The 21,194-nt window shown below is 60.1% G+C and overlaps 1 protein-coding gene across 1 annotated transcript in view; it reads right to left on the bottom strand.

Moving 5' to 3' along the window:
• Positions 1 to 236: 236 nt before the first annotated feature.
• The window catches only part of LOC141977549 (sialic acid-binding Ig-like lectin 11), a 49,259-nt gene continuing 28,301 nt past the window's right edge, over positions 237 to 21,194 (bottom strand). The window contains exons 8-18 of the mRNA XM_074939068.1: positions 12,266 to 12,427; positions 11,517 to 11,921; positions 11,060 to 11,380; positions 4,854 to 4,907; positions 3,435 to 3,698; positions 3,135 to 3,200; positions 2,739 to 3,005; positions 1,873 to 2,178; positions 1,643 to 1,736; positions 1,301 to 1,394; positions 237 to 428 (exon numbers count right to left, since the gene is read on the bottom strand). Coding sequence (XP_074795169.1) covers positions 237 to 428; positions 1,301 to 1,394; positions 1,643 to 1,736; positions 1,873 to 2,178; positions 2,739 to 3,005; positions 3,135 to 3,200; positions 3,435 to 3,698; positions 4,854 to 4,907; positions 11,060 to 11,380; positions 11,517 to 11,921; positions 12,266 to 12,427 — 2,225 coding nt within the window. The remainder of the gene's footprint in view (positions 429 to 1,300; positions 1,395 to 1,642; positions 1,737 to 1,872; positions 2,179 to 2,738; positions 3,006 to 3,134; positions 3,201 to 3,434; positions 3,699 to 4,853; positions 4,908 to 11,059; positions 11,381 to 11,516; positions 11,922 to 12,265; positions 12,428 to 21,194) is intronic.

The following is a 21,194-nucleotide window of genomic DNA, read 5'->3' on the forward strand; positions in this document are numbered from 1 at the left end:
AGGGCAGGCTTTGGGACCCGGCTGCAGAGGACTCTGGGGTATCTCCCCACAATGCAGCGCTCCAGCATCTCGAAGGCCTAGTTGACTCCTCCCTGAGTCCGGGCCGGAGCAGGGATTTGCACCCAGGTTTCCCACAGACTTGGGCTGACCCCTTGCCCCCTTCCCCCCTCACTGTGACACCCCCTCCCCCCAGGATGGGCCAGAGACACCCAGCCTGGGCCCATGGCGCGAGGGGGCTATTTCAGCCAGATCTCGGAATATTCCGTGGCGGGGGCTTCCGGAGGCTCCCCCCCTTTGCGCTGCAGCTTGGAGAAGTCGATGGAGGCGTAGTGCAGCTCCTCCGGCTCCCCGGGGCCTAGCGGGCCCTGAGCCGCTGCAGCCCCGTTCTGGACGCCTTTGGTCCGGCGGGCGGCTGGAGTCTTGTGATCCTGGGTGAGAAGCAAGGCAGAGACTTGCAGCCACCCTGCTGAGCTGACTGCGTGGGCTGCCCTGGCCTGGTTTCCCCCACCCTCCATGCAAATGCATCTCCTGCATCGGGCGTGCACTAGCCAGAGGCGGGGGGGGGGATTGGGTGTGTTTCACACACGCTGCATGCGTGAGCCGATCCCAGGCCGGCACCAGCTCGGTTAATGCCTCCCCGGCCTCACCCACACAGGCCGCGCATTGGCAAGACGCACGGGGCTCTGTGCATTTCACACATTGCGCGTGCCTGCACCGATCTCCTGCGTCTCGGGGCAGCGCCGGTTACGTTAATACATTCCCGCCATTGCCTGCACCGGCCACGCATTTGATCCCAGGCATCTCGTGGTTGCGGAGCCCAGGCTGATGCATTCGCTGCTTTTTCTGAAAGGTGCAACGGACACAGAACAGCCTGCAGGCACTGATCACAAGCACCTGACACCACAGCTGCAGAAATGCATTTCCTGCCCGGTTGGTGCATCCAGGAGAGGCCCTGGGGGTTGGCAGTATCCCAGCCCCAATCTAGTCCCATGCACATTGTGAATTCACATCAATGCATTCGCCGCATGTCCTCCCCTCTGAGCGAGACCCGAGGGATGAGGTGCCTTCTCTGCATGCAGGTGCCGACCCCATGCCGTTCGGGGGGCCCAGGCTGGTGGCAGGGGTGCATATCCTCCACTGAGCACGCATCGGGGGTTGGGTGCCCTGGTGAAAGCCTGACCTATAGTCCTGCATTCATTCAGGGGGTGGGAAAGCAGGGGGGAGGGAGGAGGAGAAATGGAGGGGGGAAGAGACAGGAAGGGCAGGTAGGCTTGGTCCCCTGCTCCTCCCAGGTACATACCATGGGGATGGTGGTGACCTTATTGTAGATCAGGCTGGAGTCGTCGGCCGTATGCTCAGCCTGGGTCCCGGTAGCCGGATCCCGGCCCGGCAGCCTGTGGGGAGAAGAATCAGGACGGACTCATGAGACCCGGGGCGGTGGGGGTGCGGGGGTGGCACACCAGTATGAGAGTCTAGAGGGCAGGGGACTGGGATAGGCCAGGGAGAGAGGTTGGCGGATCGGGGGGGATCTCACTGGATGAGGGACTAAGGGGCTGGAATAGCCCAGGGGAGATGGCAGGGGATCTCAGCGGGATCTCGGGGCGGGGCAGCTGGGGGTCAGGGCAGGAGGCGTCAGACTCACTTGATCACACAGAGCCCGAGAAGGAAGATGCCGACAGCGACCCCCAGCCCACAGGCCACCCCAATGCCCAGCAGGTTGCCAGGCTCCTCCGCACCTGCAACAACACACAGCAAGGGGCACGGCTGGGAGAGAACCCAGGAGTCCGGGCTGCCAACTCCCCTGCCTCCAACTCCCAGACCTCACCCTTCTTCCAGGGCGGGGGACAGAACCCAGGAGTCCGAGTGTCTCACCTCTCTGCGGGGGGCTGAGTTCAAAGTGCAGGGCGGCGTAGGTCCCGTGGGGGTTGGAGCCGAGGCAGAAGATCCGGGGGCCCCTGTCCCCGCTCCCCGTCCAGCTCAGGGTGCTGACGGCCTCGTCCCCCTGGGCCCACGAGCTCACCTGCAGGGCCCCCCGCGAGCCGTTCCCAGCCAGGGGCTCCCCGTCCACCTGCCACTGGAGCTGGGGCGGGGGGTGGGAGCGCAGGGAGCAGCTGCAGCTGATGCCGGGCCCCTGGCGCTGACAGGAAGAGTTCAGCCCAGTCCCCAGCCGGGGGCTGTCTGGGGAAAGCAGGAGACACAGCAACAAATTAATAGTCAGAGAAAGAAACCCAGTGGCAGGGAGTCCTGTGGATTTTCCCTACTAATACCCAGAGGCAGAGAGTCCCATAGATTAACCTACTAATATCCAGTGTCAGGGAGTCCCGTGGGTTAACCCTACTAATATTCAGGGGCAGGGAGTTCCATAGATTAACCTGCTAAATATCCAGAGGCAGGGAGTCCTGCGGGTTCTTCTGCACTGGGACGTCTCTTCAGCCAGCCCGCTGATCTGGCCCCATCCTCAGCGAGCTGCACTTCACGCCAACTCACCTGCTTCTCCACCTTCAGCCTCGGCGCTCACGGCCCTTCTAGACGGCCCAGAGGTCTGTTCAAGCCTCAGCTGCCCCTCTTGGGGCTGCCCTCGAAGCAGCTAATTAACTATGGCACACGGGACGTTGGCTCTGTCTCCGTTTAAAGGGGCCAGGCACCTGTGACGCCTGCTAGAACTCAGTGGCGAGGAGTCCCACGGATTAACACTGCTACTCTCCAGTGTCAGCGTCCCAGGGCTGAACCCCACTCACACTCGACGAGCAGCTGGAACGTCCCCTGGGCAGAGCTCTCCTCGTTCCGGGCCCAGCACCCGTACAGCCCCCCGGCCTCGGCTGTCACGTCGGGCAGTTCCAGCTGCAGCTGATTCTCCCCCGTGGGGCGGGCGCCCTCGACGGCTCGGCCCCCCCTCACCCAGCCCAGCACGGCGGGGGGGTTGCTGGCGACGGAGCAGAGGAACCGCAGGGAGTCGCCCTCCCGGGCTGTGAGTTGTGAGCCGTTCGCCACCGGGGTGCCGGGATCTGGGAACAGGAATAACACAGAGCCACTCGCACCCTGAGCCAGCCAGGCCCTGCCTGGGGGCTGGATCGGGGCCAGCACCCCCTGGAGGGGAAAGGCCCCATGCCCCAGTTCCCGCCCTCTGGCGATACCTTGGAATAGCTGGGGGTCTCTCCTGTTGGTTCTGGAGACGGTGATTTGCAGATTCCTCACTGGAGCTGAAATACCCACGGCAAGGTATTAGATTGGAGAGCGCCCCCCACTGACCCCCTGCTCCGCTGCCCAGCACCCCCACTGACCACCTGCCCCCCTACCCCCCTGCAGCCCCGCGCCCCCCATGGATCCCCCGCCCACGCCCTGCACCACAGCCCCCCGTACTGACCACCCCCCCCTGCACCCAGCACCCCCCACTGAGGCCCCTCTGTCTCGCCCAGCACCCCCAAATGCCTTACACTGCATGTGCACACGCAGGGCCCGGCTGGCCGACCCAAAGGGATTCTTCGCCCAGCACCGATACTCCCCAGCGTCCCCTCTGCTGAGATTCGGCAGCTCCAGGCGCCCGGCCCCTCCCTGGCCGGGGCTCAGGGACTCGGTCCCCTTGGCCCAGCTCAGGGTGGCCTCGGTTCTGCCCCCAGCCTCACAGCCCAGGCTCAGGGAGTCGCCCTCCTGGGTCTCCAGAGACACGACGTCACCCTCAGCTCCCCAGGCATCTGGCACTGGAAGAGACGAGTGGGCGGGTTTGGTCCCTCCAGAGATTCCCCACTATGACGAAGCGGGACTGTTCTTAAAGTTTCCTCTGAATATTGTGGGGGTGCCTCAGTTTCCCCTAGGCAGTTCTTAAGTATCTAGGTGGTGGGATAAGGGTGTATGATCGTTGCAGAGCCCTAGAGGGCAGGTGTGTGCAGGGGTCTGGACACAGAGAATGGCCGACACCATCTGATGGCCTGAGCCTTCCCCCCTGCTAGATGAGAGCTAAAGGGTTGGAGAACAAAGGAATCCGGTGCCCTCCTGGCCCGGGAAAGGGGAAAACGAGCGGAGGAGGGGCTGGAGGGAGTTTCAGTTTGGGGCTGGCTGGGACATGGAGTGAAGTGCAGACAGGGTTGTCTGGCTCACTGCCCCCCAAAATGGACCCAGCTGAGGGGTCCTGTTCTCTGCACCGACAAGCTCTGTGTTAGACCATGTTCCTGTCGTCTAATAAACCTCTGTTTTCCTGGCTGGCTGAGAGTCACGTCTGACTGCGGAGTTGGGGGGCAGGACCCTCTGGCTTCCCCAGGACCCCGCCTGAGCGGACTTGCTGTGGGAAGCGCCCGGAGGGACAGAGGAGGCTGAATGCTCCGAGGTCAGACCCAGGAAGGTGGAGCCGGGTGAGCTGTGTGTCCTGCAGACAGGCTGCTCCCAGAGAGGAGACTTCCCCAGAGTCCTGCCTGGCTTCGTAGGGAGCAGGTCCAGAGCATTGCTCAGGGACTCAGTGACACCCACCAAGGAGCCAAGACGCAGAGTCACCACTGGGGTGGGGCGGGGGGGCTGGTTATGCAGGGACCCCTCGCCCAGCACTGAGACCTGGCCCCTCTGGGGTGGGCGCACAATCTCGGTGCCTTGCCATGGCAGCAGGTCTCTGTCGCAGCGATCGGTCCCTAACCCATCTCCTGCCCGCTGCCCAGCGCCCCCTTAACGCCACCCCGGGCTCTAGAGAGAGGGAACCAGGCCTGCTCCCCCCACTACTGCCCCCCACAGCCCTGCGGTTCCTTGGGCTCTCCCCTCCGGGCACGGAGCAGCCTGGCCCGGCTGAGCTGGCGCCAGGCCCGGACCGCGGGCAGAGCGTGACTCAGAGGCGCTCGCTGATCCCCGGGGCTCGCAGCGCGGCCTCTCACCGGGGCGTCCGTTCCTGGTCAGGATCCCGGTGATGTTGGGGGTGCTGGGCAAGTCTGTAACACAAACCAGAGAGGGGGGATCACGGGGGTTGGATATCACCGGGGGAGGCGCTAGTGATCAGTGAGCTTAGACAGGGACCCTCGTGTAACGAAGTGGGACTGTTCTTAATGTTTCCTCTGAATAGTGTGGGGGTGCCTCAGTTTCCCCTACGGAGTTCTTAAGTATCTAGGGGGTGGGATAAGGGTGTATGATCATTGCAGAGCCCTAGAGGGCATGTGTGCAGGGGTCTGGACACAGAGAATGGCCGACACCCTGTTTCCTGGCCACTGATGGCCTGGGCCCTTCCCCCCTGCAAGGTGAGAGCTAAAGGGTTGGAGAACAAAGGAATCAGGTGACCTCCTGGCCCGGGAAAGGAACAAAGCCCAGGGGAGGAGGGGCTGGAGGGAGTTTTCAGTTTGGGGCTGGCTGGGACATCCAGTGAAGGGCAGACGTGGTTGTCTGGCTCACTGCCCCCCAAAATGGACCCAGCTGAGGGGTCCTGTTCTCTGCACCTCCAAGCTCTGTTCTAGACCATGTTCCTGTTGTCTAATAAACCTTCTGTTTTACTGGCTGGCTGAGAGTCACGTCTGACTGTGGAGTTGGGGGCCAGGACCCTCTGGCTTCCCCAGGACCCCGCCTGAGCGGACTCGCTGTGGGAAGCGCCCGGAGGGGCAGAGGATGCTGAATGCTCCGAGGTCAGACCCAGGAAGGTGGAAGCCGTGTGAGCTGTGTGTCCTGCAGACAGGCTGCTCACAGAAAGGCGACTGCCCCAGAGTCCTGCCTGGCTTCATGGGGAGCAGTTCCTGAGCATTGCCCAGGGACTCCGTGACAACTGGTGGGAGCGGTGGGATGTACTGCACCCTGTGGATGGCACTTCCTGCAGTAAGTCACTGGGGAGCAGTAAAACGAAAGGGAATTGAAGAGGACCAGACGTTCTGAAGGCTCAGAGAGGGGCGGTTCTGGGGGGCGGTTAACCCCTGGGAGTGTGTGACCAGCGAGAAGGACTGTGCAGTAAGGGGGTCTCCCTGTGGACTGCGGTGAGCAGTCTCAGGGGCGGAGGAGGCTGCGGCTTGGCCCTGGGAGAGAGAAGGACTTTTGCAGTAACAGGATCCCCTGGGGGATTGCAGCGAGCGGTCCCAGGGTCGGAGGAGTCTGCAGCTCGACCCTGGCAAAGAGGCGGTGACCTCGAGAAGGGCTGGCACACGAGGGGTTCTCCCTGGAAACCGTGGGGAGCTGCGAGCACACAGGCCTGTGAGAGTCCACAACAACTTGGGAAGAGCGGAGTGATGGCCTGTCACCGTCTCCTTAAGAAGGACATTGTAACCCTGTGCAGAAAGAGAGGGTTGAGCATTGGAAAGTTCACCAAAGCACAGTTCATCGTGCAGCTGGAGGAGGATGACGGCTCTAAGGGACAGATTCCTGACCCCAAATGGGGCTATAGCAGGATCTGGGAGCAGCTGGAGTGGGAGCCAGGCATCCCCAAGACTCCTGTCCCCGACCAGACGGGGGTCTTCACGATCGGGTTCCCCATCGGGGGATCGGAGACGGACGGGATTGGAGCTGAGTCCGAGAGAGCAAGAGGACTGTGAGAGCCAGCGAGAGGCCGAGAAAGAGCTGCAGGAGACGCAGCAGCATGAACTGGCGATGGTGGAGAGGCCTAGGGGACCTCCCAGGGGTGAGTGGGGATAGACCCCGGGGGGCCAGTTCCGCAGGGAACCTCGAGACTAAATTGCTGCCCCTGGTTAAGGGGGGGGGGGATGTGGATGCCCACCTCACTGCCTTTGAGCAGGCTGGAGATTTGAACCAGGGGGACCCTGCGGAAAAGCCCCGGTGTCTAGCTCCCTTGCTGGGTCCCAAGGCCATAGACTCCGTCAGCCAGATGGGTGGGGAGGTGGACAGGCTCCCACTCCTGACCCCAACCTATCTGTCTGTGTGGAGTTTCCTGGGGCCAGGCCCCTCCGACCCCCAGTGGGAGCGGAAGGTGATGGTCAATGGGGAGACATTCCTGGGGTGGCGAGATCCTGAGACAGAGAGAACTGTTGTCAGGCCCTGGGTGGTGCAGCCTCAGATGCTGAGGGGCTGTGTGAGCTGGGTGAGGGTCCCATGGACGAAGCCCCTCGCCCTGCCTATGGCCCAGATCCCTGTGCAGACCCAGGAGGGGTGGGGCTGGCTGGTCGTTGGGGTCTCCAGGACACCAGCTGCGAGACCCTGTTGTGGGGTGACTGTGTCTCTTTGGGGCAGGATCCAGGCCCTGCTCCTGTAACTGCCAAGGGTTTGAATTTAAATCCAGGGAACCAATCGGCGGAGAGGGAAATGGTCAGTGAAAAGGCAGATGACCTGGCTGGCAGCAGGGAGGAGCGGCTAGGCTCAGGCTACCTGCCTGCCTGTAACCAGAGCCCTGGGGTTGGGTGGGACAGAGAGATGCTCCCTGCCCCCTTGCACACTGGAGAAGGGGCTCAGGCTGGCTCTGATGCACTGAGGAAAGCAGCGAGCTCGCTGCCTACCCCCACTGGGACAGCAAGGGCAGCGCTGAGCACAGGGGGAGCTGAGACCCCAGCTGAGTGGGGGGAGACACAGGCAGGGCAGGGGATCTGTTGGGAGTGGCAAGGTGCTTGGTAAGGAAAGTCTGGATGATCCTAGGCAGCCTTGTGAGCTGATGGCTGTGTCTAGTCAGCAGGGTGGGAAGGCGAGGAGAGTGGCAGATGAGTGTCCCTGGACCTTACCTGTTAGCTGGGTGAAGAATTGGGACAGTGAAGAAAACGTGCCCATGTCTGTCAGGGGTGTTGACTTCCCGAATGAGGAAGCTACCCTGATCTCCAAGCAGTTGTCTGTGACCAGCCTTGTGTGCTGGGACAAGGGGAATGAGATCCCAAGCTGTGGGTCTGGGAAAGGAGAAAGTGTGTCCGGCTCTTCTTTGTCTGTGGAGCAGACAGAAGGGGCCTTTCAGCCTGTGACGGTTGAGGGTCGTGCAGTTGTCTCAGAGTTGGTTCTGGATTCAGCTAAAGCCCAGGAAGGGAAGGGTCCTAAGTTTGTGTCTGCTCGGGAGAATGGCCCTGTAACTAGGTCGCATCCAGTTAGTGTCTATGCAAAATCCCAGAGACCAGACAATTCTGGTGCTTGTATTTTGCCTGTTGCTAGTGTGTGGCAAAGGGAAGGAGAATGCTTCTGACCTTTTATCTCGGAAGTCTGTCAGTTTGCCTGAAAGGGGATTGTGGAGGAATCCGCCTGATGGGCCAGAAGTAATTCTGGATGTAAGGGAGACCCAGAAAGAGTCTGTTGTTGCTCAGGAACGTGTTCCTCTAGAGCAAGCCCTAGGTGAAGAGGGTAAGAGCAGAATTTCTGTGAGGGGTGAATTGTTGCCTAGAAAAGCCCTAGGGAAAGGAATCCTCATGGAGTCTTTGCAAGCAGTTTACTGCAACTGAAGGGTGTGAAAGTGATTTAATCAAGAAAGTTTCAGTTCCTAACAGCCAGAGATTTTCTGTTGTGAATGGATCCACTGACTTTCCTGTCGAAAGATCCAGTGTGGATAGCTTTGAGAAGGTCTCAGATGGAGTGAAAGCTGTTAAGAAAGTTAAAGAGTCCTATAACCAAGTGGCTGTGTTTGGCCAGCTTGTTGGGGAGACAAGGTTGTGGAGAAAGGAATGTCTCCATGCTAGTTCTGTAAGTGAACACTATGTGGCCCAGGTCAAGATGGGGGCTCTTAACCAAGAGAGCCCGAATTGCAGCCCTCCAGACTGGAGCGCTGGGAGAAGACGCAATCCCAGTTTGACCCCATGGGGTTTTATGGTGGCCAAAGGGCACGGGCCGCATAAACCTTCCCACATCTGGCCTGCGAGTGCTATCGAACAGCCCCGACCTAAGGGAGGGCATGAAACTGGAAGGGCCTGGTGTAACTCCCACCAAGGAATGGGAGAGATGCTGGGGCATCCATGGGAACATTAGTGGGTTCGAACTACCCCAGGTCACTGGCTAAAGTGACCCCGCTCAGTTCGATCTCGAAGGGGGGAGAGATGTGACGAAGTGGGACTGTTCTTAATGTTTCCTCTGAATAGTGTGGGGATGCCTCAGTTTCCCCTATGCAGTTCTTAAGTATCTAGGGGGTGGGGTAAGGGTGTATGATCGTTGCAGAGCTCTAGAGGGCAGGTGTGTGCATGGCTCTGGACACAGAGAATGGCCGACATCCTGTTTCCTGGCACCTGATGGCCTGGGCCCTTCCCCCCTGCAAGGTGAGAGCTAAAGGGTTGGAGAACAAAGGAATCAGGTGACCTTCTGGCCCAGGAAAGGGACAAAGCCCAGAGGAGGAGGGGCTGGAGGGAGTTTTCAGTTTGGGGCTGGCTGGGACATGGAGTGAAGTACAGACGTGGTTGTCTGGCTCACTGCCCCCAAAATGGACCCGGCTGAGGGGTCCTGTTCTCTGCACCTACAAGCTCTGTGTTAGACCATGTTCCTGTCGTCTAATAAACCTCTGTTTTACTGGCTGGCTGAGAGTCACATCTGACTGCGGAGTTGGGGGCAGGACCCTCTGGCTTCCCCAGGACCCCGCCTGGGCGGACTCGCTGGGGGAAGCACACAGAGGGGCAGAGGATGCTGAATGCTCCGAGGTCAGACCCAGGAAGGTGGAGCCGGGTGAGCTGTGTGTCCTGCAGACAGGCTGCTCCCAGAGAGGAGACTTCCCCAGAGTCCTGCCTGGCTTCATAGGGAGCAGTTCCAGAGCATCGCCCGGGGACCCCATGACACCTCGCTGTGAGCTCAGCTGGGGGACGGGAAGGTCCCTGAAGTGACACCTGCCCTGTGGGCGGGGAAGGGAAGTGACAGACCCGACTGGGCGCGACCGAAGAGGTGCTGGACATAACCCAGGGGCCGGGTTAGGGCCAGGGGGAGCCAGAACCAAGGGATCAAAACTGGTGGGTCAGAATTCAGCTTAATTGGCAGAGGCACTAACGAGGGGCCGGGCTGCTCCGGCCTGGGGACTGGAGCGAGCGTCACCATCTCGCTGCCACCGTCCGCCGGGCGCCCGGGTGTTCAGTGTCCTGCTCCCCAAACGTGTCCTCCCCAGGGCGGGACAGAGCCGGGGGTCTAAATAACCCCGCTCCCGCCCCCACCAGGGTCGTCAGACACCCCCCTTGTGGGTCCTTTGCCTTCCCCCCTCGGTTCGTCTCTCCCCAGCCCTTTCCTTTGGCCCCCGGCCAGGCCTGGGTATTTTGAAAGCAGCAGCCGGAGGAGCCGGACGCTGGTGCCCTCTGGCCAGGCCTGGCAGGGTCCGTCCACACTGCCCTCAAAGCCCCGCGGTGTTGAGGCCCAGAGCCTGGGTCCGTTGGGTCGGGCTCGCGGGGCTCGGGCTGCTGGTCCTTGATTGCAGCGCGGACGTTTCCTCCGAGGCCTGTGTAGACGTTCGGGGTCGGGCTGGGGCCTGGGCTCAGACACGGGGCAGGGCGGGGGGCGAGTTTCCTTCTAAATCTCCCTCCGGCTGACGGGAACAAGGGCCGTCCTTACAGTGACGCCCGATTTGGTCCTTCACCTCGCAAAGGCGGCTGCTGGTTTGCCCTCTGCCCTGTATCTGCAGCGCGGGGGTCACGGGCCAGTTAATGGGGGTTTGCCCTGGGGCAGGGTGGGCCAAGGTCTCTGGGCTCCAACCCCGAAGCGTGTTTAGTGCCAGACAGCGACTGGGTCCCGTTAACACTCTGCCCCACAGAGAGCATCCACCGATCCCGGCAGAAAGGGGACGTGGTGGAGGAGAGGCGGTGGGACAGCGCGGGGGGATCTCGGGGGGAACTGGGGTGTCTGGTGTGAAGGGGGGAATCCCAGCAAGGGGGGACTGGAATAGTGGGTGGATCCCAGCATAGAAGGATTCTGCAGGCAGAGCAGGTCGGGGGTAGAGAGGATCCCAGAAGAGAAGGGCCTGGGGACGGGGTATGCGGATGGGAGGGGGAAGCCACAGCCAATGTGGCAGGAAGGGGTAAAAATCCCAAGAGAGAAGGGGCTGCATGGTGTGGGGGGGAAGGGGTTTGGAGTAGAATTGGCTGAGGGTGCATGGTGGGGGGTGGGGATCCCAGCACAGGGCTCAGTTGGGGGAGGGCCTGGAGGGCAGGGCTGGGGAGCCCAGGGGGGCAGGGATCCCAGCAGGGGGACTAGGGGCCGGCATGGAGGGGCTGGGGGGGTCACTCACAGCCAACGTGTAGCCGGATGGTTCTGCGGGTGGAAGGTCCCCGTGGTGGGCGGTAGGTGACTGTGCAGACGAGCTCTTTGCCGTGGTCCCCCGGGGCGGGTGTGAAGCGCAGCGCGGAGCTGCGGGCCCAGGTGCCGTTCTCCAGCGGGGCTGAGACGTCCCGGGCTGTGTCGCTGAACGGCCCCGTCCAGGTGACTCGGGGAGGGGGCCCGGAGCAGCGCCCGGGGGCCGTGCAGGTCACAGTCACCGGCTCCCCGGCCAGCAGCGTCCCTGGCAGCCCCCGCGCCGGCGAGATCTGGATCTCTGGCTCCTCCGTCAGCCCTGAGACATGGGGAGAGGGGAGAGAATCACTTGGGGACACGGGGCCTTTCCCCTCTGGGGGCGCCGGCCCCGATCCGGCCCCAGGCCAGGGACTGGCTCAGGGGGCCTGATGAGCGGTGACTGCGGCTGCTCTTACCTGGCACGGAGATCTTGAGCGTAGGGTGAGCGTGATACGTATTGGGGCGGTAACTGTATTTAAAGTTTCCTTTCTCGACTCTAAGGAAATATCTCCCTGCATCCGTTCGTCGGGCGTCGCTGATTTGAAGGGAGCAGTCGCCACGTGCCAGATCCCCCGCCAGCCGGAACCGGCCCTGAGTGTTGTGAGACACCCCCCCACTGAGGTTAGTGCTGGCCACCGGCGGATCCTGGCCCGCAATTGCGGGCTCCTTGTACCAGTGTCCATAGAGCCGGGCCCAGGAATTGTCGGTGTCGAATGAGGCTGGGTACGCGAAGGTGCAGGGGACGAGAACGCAGAGACCCATCTGCACCGACACCGACTGCGGCAGCGCCAGGGAATAACCAGACTCCAGGGACAGGGACCCTGCAGGGGACGGAGAGGGATTGAAGTGGGAGCCACAGAGAGCAGAGACCAACCCTGAGCTCCCCCGACACCTCTGCCGGTGCCCTCACTCCCGACCTGCAGCCCCCTGCGAGCCCAGCCCTGGGTCCTCAACCAAACCTCACTCCATTTAGTTTCCATCCCTCCCTACGTCGAGCCCCCTGCCCGCTCCCTGTCGCTCGGTGCCCCCTAGCACCGCACGAGGGCATCGGGCTCCCCTCCCGCTCTGGCCAGTCTCCCTTCCGTGGCCTGGGACAGACCTGGCCCTGCTGAGCGCGGGTTCTGCCCTTCCCCCTGCACTGGGGCTGCAGGTGCTGCTTACTTACCCCTCCAGAGCAGGGCGAGGATCAGGACCCTCAGCGTGGCTGCAGGGAGGGCAGGACCCCCTGCTCTCCAGGGGGGGCCCTGAGCCGGGAGCTCCCGTTCCCTGGTGTCCTGCTGTGGAAGCCGGGCTCTGCCCATGGCTGGGGCATCCGGCTGGGACAGACCTAGAGACAGACGGGGCGGGGGGGGGGGGGGAGTGTGAGAGCAGATGCTGTTGTGGGGGGACAGATCTGCCTGGGGGACCATCAGTGCTGCTGGGCTCTGCAGGGGGCTGATCTGGGGCTGCTGGCAGCACAGTGACCCCTCCAAATCCCCAAATCAGCAGACGGTCCCCAGAGATCGTGGGCTAAAAAAATCCTTCAATTAGCGACAAAACTGAGATTTTCTCCAAGAATCACGAGATCAGCCAGAAAATCCCGAGCTGGTGAGAGAAGATGGTGGGAAGGCAGCGCTGCTCAGTGCCTGCTCTGCTTCCATCTTCCCACAAACACCGACACACCAGCGGGCGGCCAGCGAAGTTACCACGGACGACAGAGGGGAAGGCGTCAGATCGAGAGAAGGAAGGAACCCGTCAGAGATGTTCCGACTGATTTGAATGAATTCAAATCAGTGGGGCAGGACGCTGTTCAACCTAGAATGCTAATGAATTAATTAGAATCATAGAATCTCAGGGTTAGAAGGGACCTCAGGAGGTCATCTAGTCCCACCCCCTGCTCAAAGCAGGACCGATCCCCAACTAAATCATCCCAGCCAGGGCTTTGTCAAGCCTGACCTTAAAAACCTCTAAGGAAGGAGATTCCACCACCTCCCTAGGTAACCCATTCCAGTGCTTCACCACCCACCTAGTGAAAAAGTTTTTCCTAATATCCAACCTAAACCTCCCGCACGGCAACTTAAGACCATTACTCCTTGTTCTGTCACCAGCTACCACTGAGAACAGTCTAGAGCCATCCTCTTTGGAATCCCCTTTCAGGTAGTTGAAAGCAGCTATCAAATCCCCCCTCATTCTTCTCTTCTGCAGACTAAACAATCCCAGTTCCCTCAGCCTCTCCTCATAAGTCATGTGTTCCAGTCCCCTAATCATTTTTGTTGCCCTCCGCTGGACTCTTTCCAATTTTTCCACATCCTTCTTGTAGTGTGGGACCCAAAACTGGACACAGTAGTCCAGATGAGGCCCCACCGATGTCGAATAGAGGGGAACGATCACGTCCCTTGATCTGCTGGCAATGCCCCTACTTATACATCCCAAAATGCCATTGGCCTTCTTGACAACAAGGGCACACTGTTGACTCATATCCAGCTTCTCGTCCACTGTAACCCCTAGGTCCTTTTCTGCAGAACTGCTGCCGAGCCATTCGGTCCCTAGTCTGTAGCGGTGCATGGGATTCTTCTGTCCTAAATGCAGGACTCTGCACTTGTCCTTGTTGAACCTCATCAGATTTCTTTTGGCCCAATCCTCTAATTTGTCTAGGGCCCTCTGTATCCTGTCCCTACCCTCCAGCGTATCTACCTCTCCTCCCAGTTTAGTGTCATCTGCAAACTTGCTGAGAGTGCAATCCACATCATCCTCCAGATCATTTATGAAGATATTGAACAAAACCGGCCCCAGGACCGACCCTTGGGGCACTCCACTTGATACTGGCTGTCAACTAGACATGGAGCCATTGATCACTACCCGTTGAGCCCGACAATCTAGCCAACTTTCTATCCACCTTATCGTCCATTCATCCAGCCCATACTTCTTTAACTTGCTGGCAAGAATACTGTGGGAGACCGTGTCAAAAGCTTTGCTAAAGTCAAGGAAGAACACGTCCACTGCTTTCCCCTCATCCACAGAGCCAGTTATCTCATCATAGAAGGCATTTAGATTAGCCAGGCATGACTTGCCCTTGGTGAATCCATGCTGACTGTTTCTGATCACTTTCCTATCCTCTAAGTGCTTCAGAATTGATTCCTTGAGGACCTGCTCCATGATTTTTCCAGGGACTGAGGTGAGACTGACTGGCCTGTAGTTCCCAGGATCCTCCTTCTTCCCTTTTTTAAAGATGGGCACTACATTAGCCTTTCTCCAGTCGTCCGGAACCTCCCCCGATCGCCATGAGTTTTCAAAGATAATGCTCAAAGGCAGTGAGGTGTTCTTAATGTTTCCTCTGAATAGTGTGGGGATGCCTCAGTTTCCCCTTAGCAGTTCTTAAGTATCTAGGGGGTGGGGTAAGGGTGTATGATCATTGCAGAGCCCTAGAGGGCAGGGGTGTGCAGGGGTCTGGACACAGAGAATGGCCGACACCCTGTTTCCTGGCCACTGATGGCCTGGGCCCTTCCCCCCTGCAAGGTGAGAGCTAAAGGGTTGGAGAACAAAGGAATCCGGTGACCTTCTGGCCCGGGAAAGGGACAAAGCCCAGAGAAGGGGGTGGGGGCTGGAGGGAGTTTCAGTTTGGGGCTGGCTGGGACATGGAGTGAAGGGCAGACGTGGTTGTCTGGCTCACTGCCCCCCAAAATGGACCCACCTGAGGGGTCCTGTTCTCTGCACCTGCAAGCTCTGTGTTAGACCATGTTCCTGTCGTCTAATAAACCTTCTGTTTTACTGGCTGGCTGAGAGTCCCATCTGACTGTGGAGTTGGGGGGCAGGACCCTCTGGCTTCCCCAGGAGCCCCGCCTGAGCGGACTCGCTGTGGGAAGCGCATGGAGGGGCAGAGGATGCTGAATGCTCCGAGGTCAGACCCAGGAAGGTGGAAGCTGTGTGAGCTGTATGTCCTGCAGACAAGCTGCTCACAGGAAGGCGACTCCCCCAGAGTCCTGCCTGGCTTCATGGGGAGCAGTTCCAGAGCATCGCGCAGGGACTCCGTGACAGCAGCGCCCCAAAATCCTGTGGGGTTTGCTCATCAAGTGGGTTACGACCAGAACAATTGTAACGTTGAAGTGGGGATAGAGACGTGCTGAACCAGGGACATAGGAGGGTGGGAGCTTTGAAGTGCTGGTCGACCCGGCCTACTGGGGCCAGGGACATCTAAGGGGTCAGGTTGGGAGTGCTGATTAATCCGGTCCTCTTAGATACGCTCTGTTAATTTGTGTGTGTTTGTCTGATTCTGGGGCTGGAAGAACCCAGCCCTGGGGAACCGAGGTCCTGCAGGATAGGGCCGTTGGGAGGGCCGAGCAGCAGGGAGAAGTCTAGCTCCGTATGAGAACACAAGTGACACAAGCAGTACATGGATAGAAATACAGAACACCTCCCCCGTCCAGAAGAGTAACCCTAATAAATGGGCGTACCCCAAAGTAATGGGCAAAGCTGGTAAGAAAGTTAATCAATGGCTATTAGCCAGGATGGGCAGGGATGGTGTCCTTAGCCTCTGTTTGCCAGAAGCTGGGAATGGGAGACAGGGGATGGATCACCTGATGATTACTGCTCCGTTTATTCCCTCTGGGGGCACCTGAAATTGGCCAATGTCGGAAGATGGGTGTGAGGATGGGACGCAGCAGGGAGGGGGGAGTGTTGACCTGGGAATGTGCCCTGGGGATGGGAGACCTGAGAGCCTGTCACCTCAGCCAGGACAGGGAGGGGGAGGTAACACCTCTGCCCAGGAATGTGAACAGAGGCTGCAGCAGGGAACCTGCTGGGTGGGTTTAGTTTCAGTTTGGGGCTGGGTGGAGGAACGCAGGGAACCCCAGGGCTGGGGTCTAAGCTCCTTGCTCCCCCAGAAGGACTTGACTGAGGGGTCCTGGGTGAACCCACAAGCTCTGTTTTAGACTGTGTTCCTGTTGTCCAATAAACCTTCTGTTTTACTGGCTGGCTGAGAGTCTCAGTGAATCCCAGGAAGAGGGGTGCAGGGCCTGGACTCCCCCACACTCCGTGACAACAGGTGGGAGCGGTGGGATCTACTGCACCCCGTGGATGGCGCTTCCTGAAGTAAGTGACTGGGGAACAGTAAAACAAAGGGGGATTGACAGGGACCAGGCGTGCTGAAGAGTCAGAGAGAGACGGTTCCAGGGGGCGGTTAACCCCTGGGAGTGTGTGACCAGAGAGAAGGACTTTTGCAGTAACAGGGTCCCCTGGGGGATTACAGTGAGCGGCCCCATGGGCGGAGGAGTCTGCAGCTCGACCCTGGCAAAGAGGTGGTGACCTCAAGAAGGACTGGCACACTAGGCGCTTTTCCTGGAAACCGTAGAAAGCTGCCCGGCCTGCGAGTGGCCAGCAGGGAGATGTACGCTAAACGCCTTAAGAGTGACCTGGTGGAGCTGTGCAGGCAGAGGGGGCTGCGCATCGGAAGGTCCACCAAGGAACAGCTGATTGCCCAGTTGGAGGAGAGGGATCGCTTGGATGACCCGATCCCTGTCCCTGACAGAAGCTGCCCGGCGGACGCAGAGTGGGTCCTGGGGCCTGACCGGGCTGGGAGGGGTCAGACTGCTGCCCAGGACATCCCGAGACCCTTCCTACCTATGCCTGGGGGAGGGGTTGGGGGAAGCCTGGCGAATACCGAGGGCACCCTGACCCCGGCAGCCAGCAGGGGATCCTCCCGGCAGAGCTCCCCATCCCTGGAGCGGATGCGGCTGGAATGGGAGAGGGAGATGAAAATGAGGGAGCTGGAGGATCATGAAAAACAACGTCAACATGAGGAGAAACAACGTCAACATGAGCAGGAGGAGAAGGAGAAACAACGTCAACATGAGCAGGAGGAGAAGGAGAGGGAGCGTCAGGAGAAGGAGAGGGAGCGTCAGGAGAAGGAGAAACAAAGACAGCATGAACTGGAGCTGGCCAGGCTGAGGAGCAGTGGGGCCCCGGCTGCGGTGAGTGAGGGGGGACCCAAGACTGCAAGGAGCTTTGATAAGTGCTTCCTGGCCCAGCGGAAGGAGGGGGAGGACATAGATAGCTTCCTGACGGCCTTTGAGAATGCCTGCGAGATGCACAGGGTTGACCCTGCCGACAGGCTCCAGTCCTTCGCCCCCTTACTGGACCCCAAAGCCGTGGAGGTGGACAGCTGAATGACAGTGCCGGAGGCAGGGGACTATGAACTGTTCAAACAGGCCCTGCTCCGTGAGTTTGGGCTGACCCCCGAGATGTACCGGAGAAGGTTCCGGAGTCAGCGTAAAACGCCTGAGGTCACCTACCTACAACTGGCCAACCGGATGCAGAGATGTGCCCGCAAGTGGACACCTGGAGCCCAAGCTAAAGAGGACCTGCTTGACCTAATCGTACTGGAGCAACTGTATGAACAGTGCCCTTCCGACCTGAGGCTGTGGCTGGTGGACAAAAAGCTCGAGAACCCGCAGCACGCAGGGCAGCTCGCCGACGAGTTTGTGAACAGTCGGTCAGGGGGTAGCCGGGAGGAGTCCCAAAAGAACAGGTCCCCCCGATGCAGAGAGAGAGTCACCATGGGGCCTCCCAGCGGGGAAATAGGGAGAACCCCCTCCCAAGGGGAACGCCTGGCGTCGGACCCCTCTGACCCGCTCGAGGGGACCAACGTGACCTGAGCTGCTATCACTGTGGCCAGAGAGGCCACGTACGGACCCAGTGCCCCGGGCTCAGGGACAGACTGAGCAGACCCAACCTACCCAGGGTTAACTGGGTAGGGACCCAGCTGGACGAGGGGAAGACGACCCAAGAAAGGGGGGCTGCCAGTTTACCACCTGCGCAGGAGGGAAGAGTACCCCAGGCCAGCTCCGCCAGAGGGCTGGATGCTCTGGACTCAGGGTGCTCGGTTTACAGGGTGGGCGCGGGGTTGTCCCTCTGGAGAGAGTGCCTTGTTCCCCTGGAGGTGGATGGGAGGAAGGTCAATGGATACTGGGATACGGGTGCGGAGGTGATGCTGGCCCAGCCCGAGGTGGTGGCCCCAGATCGGGTGGTGCCCAACACCTACCTGACCCTGACGGGGGTGGGTGGGACCCCATTTAAGGTGCCCGTGGCAAGGGTACACCTGAAATGGGGGGCCAAGGAGGGCCCCAAAGATGTGGGGGTACACCACCATTTGCCCACTGAAGTTTTGATGGGGGGGGACCTAGAGGACTGGCCAAGCAAGCACCAGACCGCCCTGGTTGTGACCCGTAGCCAGAGCCGGCGAGGGGCACTGCACCCTGACCTTGGGGAGGGTACCACACCGGAGGCGCAGGACCCTACCCTGGTGGAGAGGGAGCGCCGAGGGGCACGGCTCAGAGAGGCTGAGGCCTCAGACCCGGCCAATGAGAGGGAACCGGTCCCCATCCCTTCCCCAGCCTCTGAGTTCCAGGCCGAGTTGAGGAAAGATCCCTCCTTGCGGAAGCTCAGGGACCTGGCCGACCTCAGTGTGGGACGGACCATGAGGAGAGGCTGCCAGGAGAGGTTCCTGTGGGAGAAGGGGTTCCTGTACCGAGAATGGGCTCCCCCAGGGGAAGGGGAGTCCTGTGGGATCAGGAGGCAGCTGGTGGTCCCCCAGAAGTACCGCCGCAAGCTCCTGTAGCTGGCCCATGACATCCCCCTCGCAGGGCACCAGGGAATCCGGCGCACCCGGCAGAGGTTGCTACAGAACTTTTACTGGCCCGGGGTCTTTACCACGGTCCGGCAGTATTGCCGATCCTGCGACCCCTGTCAGAGGGTGGGGAAGGCCCGGGACAAGGGGAAAGCGGCTTTGAGACCTTTGCCCACCATAGAGGAGCCTCTCCAGAAGGTGGCCATGGACATTGTGGGGCCTCTCAGCAAGACGACCCGGTCGGGGAAGAAATACATTCTGGTGGTGGTAGATTTCGCCACCCGCTACCCCGAGGCAGTGCCCTTAGCTTCCATTGAAGCAGACACCGTGGCAGATGCGCTCCTGACCATTTTCAGCCAAGTGGGGTTCCCTAAGGAAGTCTTGACAGACCAAGGCTCCAACTTCATGTCGGCCCTGCTCCGGTGCTTGTGGGAGAAATGTGGGGTCTGGCACGACTGGGCCTCAGCTTATCACCCCCAGTCCAATGGGCTGGTGGAGAGGTTCAATGGGACGCTAAAGATGATGCTGAAAACCTTTATGAACCAGCACCCGCAGGATTGGGACAAGTACTTACCTCACCTGCTGTTCGCGTACAGGGAGGTGCCCCAGGAGTCTACCGGATTTTCACCTTTCGAACTGTTATATGGAAGGAGGGTAAGGGGCCCCCTGGACCTGATGAGAGACGAGTGGGAGGGGAAGGCCACTCCCGATGGAGAGTCAGTGGTGGAGTATGTCCTGACCTTCCGAGAGACACTGGCTGAACTCATGGGCCTGGCCAGGGAGAATCTGGCCAGAGCCCAGAGGAAGCAGAAGGTCTGGTATGACCGCACGGCGCGGGCCCGGGCCTACGCCACCGGGGATCAGGTGATGGTTCTCATCCCTGTGAGAAAGAACAAACTACAGGCCGCCTGGGAGGGCCCTTTCAAGGTTGTCAAGCAGCTCAATGAGGTAAACTATGTGGTGGAGCTGTCGAACCAGGCGCACCACCGCCCGGGTGTACCATGTGAATATGATGAAGCCATATTATGCCAGGGGGAATGTGGTGTTGGCCGTGTGTGGACAGTGGGAGGAGCAGGGAGATGACCCTTTAGTAGATCTGTTCCCTGGGACCAGAGCTGGTTCCCCCCTGGAAACAATCCCCCTCTCGGATCAGCTAACCCCCGCCCAGCAAGCTGAGGTCAGGGGGGTGCTGCATCCGTACCGACAGCTGTTTTCCAACCAGCCTGGACGCACTAATCTGACTGTCCACCGGGTGCAGACGGGGTCGCACCCGCCGATAAGATGCTCCCCCTTCCGAGTCACAGGGAAAACTGCTCAGGACCTGGAAAGAGAGGTCCGGGACATGCTGGCTTTGGGGGTGATCCAGCCATCTGCCAGCCCTTGGGCCTCGCCGGTGGTGCTGGTCCCCAAAAAGGATGGGTCAGTCCGGTTCTGTGTGGACTATCAGAAGCTCAATGCCATCACAGTGTCTGATGCCTACCCCATGCCCAGGCCGGACGAGCTCTTAGACAAGCTGGGAGGAGCTCGGTACCTTACCACCATGGACCTTACAAAGGGCTACTGGCAAGTGCCGCTGGATGCAGATGCCCGGCTGAAATCGGCCTTTTTCACCCCTCTGGGGCTCTATGAGTTCCTGACCCTGCCTTTCGGCCTCAAGGGAGCGCCAGCCACCTTCAGGCGCCTGGTGGACCAGCTACTGAGGGGGATGGAGAGTTTTGCCGTGGCGTATATTGATGACATCTGTGTCTTTAGCCAGACCTGGGAGGACCACATGTCCCAGGTTAGACAAGTGCTGGACCGACTCCAGGGGGCTGGGCTGGGCTGACTGTAAAAGCGGAGAAGTGCAAGGTGGGGATGGCTGAAGTATCTTACCTGGGCCATCGGGTGGGGAGCGGCCGCCTAAAGCCGGAACCAGCCAAGGTGGAGGTGATCAGAGACTGGCCCGCTCCCCACACCAAAAAGCAGGTCCAAGCCTTTATTGGGATGGCAGGATACTACCGAAAATTTGTGCCCCACTTTAGCGCCATAGCCACCCCCATCACTGAGCTATGCAAGAAGGGGAAGCCAGAGAAGGTGGTCTGGACCGAGCAGTGCCAGGAGGCTTTCCGGGCGCTGAAGGAGGCTCTGGTCAGTGGCCCAGTTCTGGCAAACCCGGACTTTGACAAGCCCTTTGTGGTGTTCACCGACGCCTCGGACACGGGACTGGGGGCGGTGTTAATGCAGGAGGATGAAAAGGGGGAGAGACACCCCATCGTGTATCTGAGCAAGAAGTTGCTACCCCGGGAGCAACACTACGCGGCCATCGAGAAGGAGTGCCTGGCATTGGTGTGGGCCCTCAAGAAACTAGAGCCCTATCTCTTCGGGCGACACTTCACCATGTACGCCGACCACTCTCCCCTGACCTGGCTGCACCAGATGAAAGGAGCCAACGCCAAGCTCCTGAGGTGGAGCCTGCTCCTGCAGGATTACGACATGGACGTGGTCCACGTGAAGG

This window comes from Natator depressus, chromosome 24 (genome assembly GCF_965152275.1).
Source record: "Natator depressus isolate rNatDep1 chromosome 24, rNatDep2.hap1, whole genome shotgun sequence".
NCBI classification, from domain to species: domain Eukaryota; kingdom Metazoa; phylum Chordata; order Testudines; family Cheloniidae; genus Natator; species Natator depressus.